Source organism: Haplochromis burtoni, unplaced genomic scaffold, assembly GCF_018398535.1.
Source record: "Haplochromis burtoni strain Fernald_Lab_line unplaced genomic scaffold, NCSU_Asbu1 Contig_224, whole genome shotgun sequence".
Lineage (NCBI taxonomy): Eukaryota > Metazoa > Chordata > Actinopteri > Cichliformes > Cichlidae > Haplochromis > Haplochromis burtoni.
This window is the reverse complement of record NW_024582585.1, coordinates 85,069-91,363: the sequence shown is the minus strand read 5'-3', so window position 1 is coordinate 91,363 and position 6,295 is coordinate 85,069. Positions and strand designations below refer to the sequence as shown.

The 6,295-nt window shown below is 39.2% G+C and overlaps 1 protein-coding gene across 1 annotated transcript in view; it reads right to left on the bottom strand.

Annotated features, from left to right (window-relative positions):
• Positions 1-2,611, bottom strand: part of ankrd53 (ankyrin repeat domain 53) — a 4,388-nt gene extending 1,777 nt beyond the window's left edge. The window contains exons 1-4 of the mRNA XM_005937075.2: positions 2,532-2,611; positions 2,165-2,273; positions 524-723; positions 156-320 (exon numbers count right to left, since the gene is read on the bottom strand). Of these exons, the coding sequence (XP_005937137.1) occupies positions 156-320; positions 524-723; positions 2,165-2,273; positions 2,532-2,593 (536 nt within the window). The 5' untranslated portion in view covers positions 2,594-2,611. The remainder of the gene's footprint in view (positions 1-155; positions 321-523; positions 724-2,164; positions 2,274-2,531) is intronic.
• Between the last annotated feature and the right edge of the window lie 3,684 nt (positions 2,612-6,295).

Here is a 6,295-nt window from a genome sequence, read left to right as displayed (position 1 = left end):
CACACACACACACACACACACACACACACACACACACACACACACACACACACACACACACACACACACACACACAAACAAGAGATTTGTTTAAAGGAAGTAGCTGTTTCAACTACAGCAGTTTAAACTTTTATTTTGGTGTGAGCTTGCTCTACCTCGCTACCTTCCTGTGGCACCAGATGCAGGCTAAGTCCAGAGGTGTCTGCCCCAAGCTGTCCTTGGCCAAAACATCTGCTCCGGCCTTCACGAGGATCTCTGCACAGTCGAGAAAGCCCTCAGAGGCGGCCAGGTGCAACGGGGTCTGCCCCAAGTCTGTGGTGCTGGTTTGAAACACCCCCCAAAAAACCTCAGCTTTATTTATTATCATCACCATCATAATTATCATCATTGCAATCATTATCTCTTTTAAAAAGCATTTCTTTGGTAATTTGAATGTTGTGTTTGCAGCCGCTGAGCGTGAACAATTTCATATTTCTAAAATAACCCAAAATAGAAAATGCAGCTGCCTGCGCAGCCTTCTTACGCATTAACGTCGGCGTCGTGCTCCAGCAGGTATCTGAGACAGGCGCAGGTTCTGGGGAAGCTCTTGTAGGACAGGACCATGTGGAGGGGCCGGCGACCTTGGGAATCACTGCTGTTGATCCACTGTTGCCTTGACTTCACCAGGAGCTGAACATCACCCAACTCGCCATAAAGGCAGGCCACGTGGAGCGGCGGCAGACTCTGGAAGATAACGTTTCTACTCTTAGGTCTTTTTTATTTTAATTTATTTTTTTTACAGAGGACGATTTGATGTCACTGCAGAAAAACGAAAAGGTGTAATTAAGAATATTAATAACAGATATTTCAGTTTAGATATTTCAAGTTCAGGGTCCTTGGCCTGGACAAAATTAAAAATGACGTGATTTTCTTTGCCTGTTTCATCATAGGCAGTGATGTATTTGGAAAATAATGTTTGTACATTTTCTCAAAAATGTTTTAAATCCCAAGAGTATCATTAGCGTTGTTAAGATATAAGATAGTTTAGGAATAAGTGTATAAGTGGGTAAAAATGATAATTTGATACCTTTTTGTGCAAATGTTTAAGAAAAGACAAAATGTTACAGTTTTGCTAATGATATCTTGGTCACAGCTCATTTTTATATACACAAAGCAATGTTTTTCAGTTCCTCCAATTGTTGTGACAAATTGAAAATCTTCTTTCAGTCCCTTAAAAAGACAAACTTCTGACTTTTCAAAATCAGCAGTTCTAATACTTTGGTCCTAGGAGTCAACAACTAGCTAGCAGACACCAGCTAGCAAGAACTTCTGAGCTGTTCCAGCTGGCTGATTTGGGTAGCTGATTAGCCAGCTGCTGAGCATGGACAAAAGTTTGAATGAGTCCACATCATCTGATCCAAACCAGATAAATGGTTGTTAGGATTATGAGGAGGTTCTTGGAAGATTTTCTCCCCTGTAAGGGGGTTCCCAAAAGTCTGAGAACCACTGCTCTAAATCACTTACAATTGCTAGTGATTCACCTTAAGTGTTAATTCTATTTATATTTTAGTTTTCTTTTCAAATATATGAATGTTTTTTAGAAATTTGTAATATCCCCCCACACACTGATTTCTCTCAGCTGTTCTGAATTACCTTTCAGTGTGTTTATTGGCTTGATAGGTATTTTTTTTAATTCCTTTTAACTCTTCTGTGTAAGGTGATCACGAGTGTTTTGAAATCAACACGTTATCACTCCCAAAACGTAACATTTTAGGCTAGGTGACAAATCGTCAACATTTTTCGCTTTCAACACGTTCCTAAATGACAACATCAGAAAAAAGAGAACACATGAGAACCGTTTGGACTCAAACTACACATGTTCGTTCATTTTCTTAAAATCGCCTTGGAAAACACTATTTTACGTCCTTTAACTGCTGGTTAATGTTAGGAATGACGTGGCAAAACGTGGGTATGCTACGCCCCGTGAGTGAGAACGGGCTGTTTGAAATATGCCTAAATAACAAAATCTGTTATCATTACTATTAATAATAATGCCTATGTTTTATTTATTTTTCCACAGGATGTTGTAATGTACAGGCTACTGCTGCTTTATATTTTCTTATGCACAAAAGTGGTCTAAAGATTTTTGAAAGTCCCAATGTTGATCAGCTGTTAATAACTTTACCTGTTGGTGCAGGGAGAGCTGGTTCTCATTTAAATCACACTTCTCCGGGTTCCCAGGAGCCACAGCTGGGAACATCTGCCTGCTCAGCGCATCATAATGGGACTGTTTCCTGCAAGATTAATCCACGCAGAAAAAATGCTGTGAGAAGTAAGCCGTGAAACCTCAAAACATCCGAGAGATTTAAGCTACATATTTCCTTACATATCCCCCCTTTTAGCCTGCTCTTACAAGATATAGTTTTCTATCAAAACGCTCATTACAACGTTTAAAGCGGCTGTTTTGACCAACCCACGGTGTAAATTTACACTTTACGTGCATATGCACTGAAAAACAGCACCCAGGCTTTCAGTATTAACAAAGTTTTTACCCTTTTTTACATCTTCCACGTCTCCGTTTTCCGGGCTTGTTGACAGGTTCCATGGTTGCCATGGAACTGTAACCGGGAAACTAACCCCGCTTTACACATCCGGCACAAGAAGGAGAGAAAGCGATGAATTGTTATTTCCGGTTATAATATGTGTTAAATTATTATTATTAAAACTGTAGACCGTGTTTTTCAACCGATTTAAAGATCTGATGTCACGCGCTGTTCGACACGTGATTTGTATTCAGACCAACGAGTGTATAAAAGTTTTCTACAGTCATTGGTCATTCAAACGTTTTAACCCCAAAAACAGGGGCGACAAACATATGTCCCCAGGATCGGCTTTGGAACAAGTGAGCGCATAAATTCTGGACTTTTAATTATATTTTCCCACTGAAAAAGACCTCTCCCATTCCACTACGGAGCCCCCCAGGGGACATGGGAGAAAAAAAAATTGGGGAGGAAAAAAAAAAAATTAAGACGGACTTTTGCGAGATCTCGCAAAAGTATTGCGAGCGCTTGCAAAAGTATTGCGAGATCTCGCAATAAGTATTGCGAGCGCTCGCAAAAGTATTGCGAGATCTCGCAAAACTCCAACAATGGCGGCAGCTACTTAGTTGTAATATTACTCTTTCTGGGTCACAAAATACACTTTTAAGATATTTTGAGGCGTGAATGTAGTTGTGTAAACGTCAGATACCTGCTCGGTTTACAAGACATCACATATTTGCAAAAGAGCTCCGAGGTTTTTGGAGATCTGACACCCACTAGCTCGAAGCTAACGGGAGGTCGAGACCTACTACAGCCGGGAGGAACACCGCTTTCCCGGCACATCGTGCCTCGACCTCCCGGTCGGCTTCGAGCTGGCGGCCTCCGAAGAATGCGGCTAAAACTTTTGCGAGATCTCGCAATACTTTTGCGAGCGCTCGCAATACTTATTGCGAGATCTCGCAATACTTTTGCGAGCGCTCGCAATACTTTTGCGAGATCTCGCAAAAGTCCGTCTTATTTTTTTTTTTCCTCCCTAATTTTTTTTTTTTCCTCCCTAATTTTTTTTTCTCCCATGTCCCCTGGGGGGCTCCGTACATTCCCATTAAGTAACACTTAAACAATAGAAAATACAGAAAATGTCTGGGGTTTTTTTCATTATCAACAATAGAAATTTCTTATATACAATGAGACAGTAGGCTACAGTACAAAAACAACAACAAAGAATTTAAGAGAAGAAAAGTAGTACATTTTCTATGAATTCAAGTATTTTTGTTTTATAATTACAGGGCAGTCTGGGCAATGAGATACCTGAACTTTTTCTTTAAGTTTAGACTTTTATGTCCTACAGTTTAAGCCCAAACAGTCACACTGACTTATTTCTTCATTTGCCGGAGCAGTTTTTTTTGTATGATGTAGAAGAGCTGGCACATACTGTTTAACTTGCTATTCTTTTTCATCTCTTGAGATATCTCAGGATATCATGTTTGTAATTTAACTTCTTTGCACTGACAGAAGGAGGAGATTCACTGGTCTGGCCCACAATGTAAAACGAGTTTGATACCTTTGCTTTAGACATTAGATACATTCAAGCAAATAATATTTTCCTCCATATAATGCAATAGAGGTGGCAAACATTAAACACTACTATCTTAACATTATAAAATAAATTCCATTCTCATTTTTATCACAATAAAAGCATGTGAATTAAACACATAAAACCATTTTCAAACTTATTAACATCAATTTTCTATTAACTAGGCAACAGCTAGTTAACATGCACATCAGAGAGTGATAGTAAATCATTTTGTGATAGCAATACTGGCCAGTGTTTTCATTCCCTGCCTATGGTCCACACATTGTGTGGTCGTTCTCCTTCTCATATCTACACGATATACTTGCTCTTTTATCTTTTCAATAAAACTGAAATTAAAAGTCATTTCTATCACATTTGATAGCACGAGTTATGTCTGAGTGTAATAGCTTGCGACAGATAAAGGTAGATCAGTGGTTGCATGCATGGCAGAGGCGCACTTCTACCCTCTCACGCAGAGTCCACAGCTCTCTCCTCATATATCCCTGGTGTGCTCATATTGATAGTTCATTACGGGTCCCTGCTGGCTCTTGGCCTTAGCAAAGTAGATCAATCTTGCTCGTGCTGCGCAGGCCACATGTGAGGCCGATATAAATTAAACAGTTACTTTATGGTCTCCATATCTCTGTGGCAGCAGGCCTCTCTGATCACAGCTACTGACCAAAGTGAATATGACGGAGTGCAACTCAGTAGACAGATACAGTATGTGCAGAGGAGGGAGAGTGGACACACTGGACAAAGGATGCTGAAGATGGACCTGCCAGGCAAGAAGAGAAGAAGTGAGGGCAGATATGCTGAAGGGTTGGTGTGACACAGATAGGGTGAGATGGAGGGAGATAATAAACTGTGGAGATCCCTAAAGTGAGCAGCTGGAATAAAAAGAAGATACAGATGTCACTAAGAACTCTGTGCCGTGTCAGAGATACTGAAGTGAGTTAACAATTTCTGGAGCAAATTAGAAACACAAGTGTGTAAATACAAGAAAAAGACTAAAACCAGTGGTGCATTAATTTGAACATTATAGAGTAGATTTCTTCTTCTTTCAGGATCTCCATTATACCCTGTCCCTGACATCCTCCTCTGACACACCAACCCTTTGCACGTTCCCTTTCACTGCATCCATGAATCTTCTCTGTGGGCTTTCTCTCTTCCTCCTGCATAGCGGCTCAATTTTCAACATCCTTTGTCCACTATATACAATATAATACAATACAAGACAAATTTATTTATATAGCACGTTTCAAACCAGGGGTACACAAAGTGCTTCACAAAGCAATAGACAATAAATGATTACACTGAGCAATGAAAAATTAAAAACACAGTAAAATAAAGGATAACAAAAACAAATTAGTGAGTAGAGATAAGGAGAATATATAATAATCTAGGGAAAGATGCAGCAATTAAGAAACGGAGACAATTAACACTATAACCACTGTCCCTCCTCTACACATGTCCAAAAGAAGTCGTTTTTAGACAGCAGGGAGGTCAACAAGAAAGGAAAAAGGTACATCAGGTTTTGACTGATGATCAATACATTTGAGGACTTTTATTGTTTAGTTTGGTTCTTTTCATTAGACTTCTTAACAGTAAGATAGAAAAAAATAGTGGATTAACATAACCTGGAAACAGAAAACTTATAAAGCAGCTCACAGAACATCAAGAAAGACCTCTGGCACTGAACAGAAGAAAGAAACATTAAAGAATCTATGAGGGAATCAGCTTTACCAAAACACAGATCCTAGCAAGTCCTTTGTCAGCTGTAGTGAGACAAAAGGACTCATGACTCATCCTCTGTATTAGACATTTTAAATTAATTTCATTTCTTTTTGTAAATACTTTCCACATTGTAAGAGAACAAAAAGTGGAAACACACAGACACAGGTGTACTGATAAAAATCAGGCTTTGATTTTACTTCTAAATATTGCTTTAGTTCAAAATGCAAAGCAAAGAAAACAAGATAACAAGTTGTGAGAAAGACAATTACCTGTGTACACAATGGAAGCAAAGAAAACAGGGACAACTAAAAAAAACTCAATACAAGTAATACAAATGAAAAGGACTGCTGCACCAGGCAGGTCAGTGAAAAGTCAAAGCCCACAGACAAAAATGTATCTTAATCACTCTTCTTAACCTTTAAATTCAAGCACATAGCCATTCAGTCTGCCTTTACAAGCATTTGTGAAT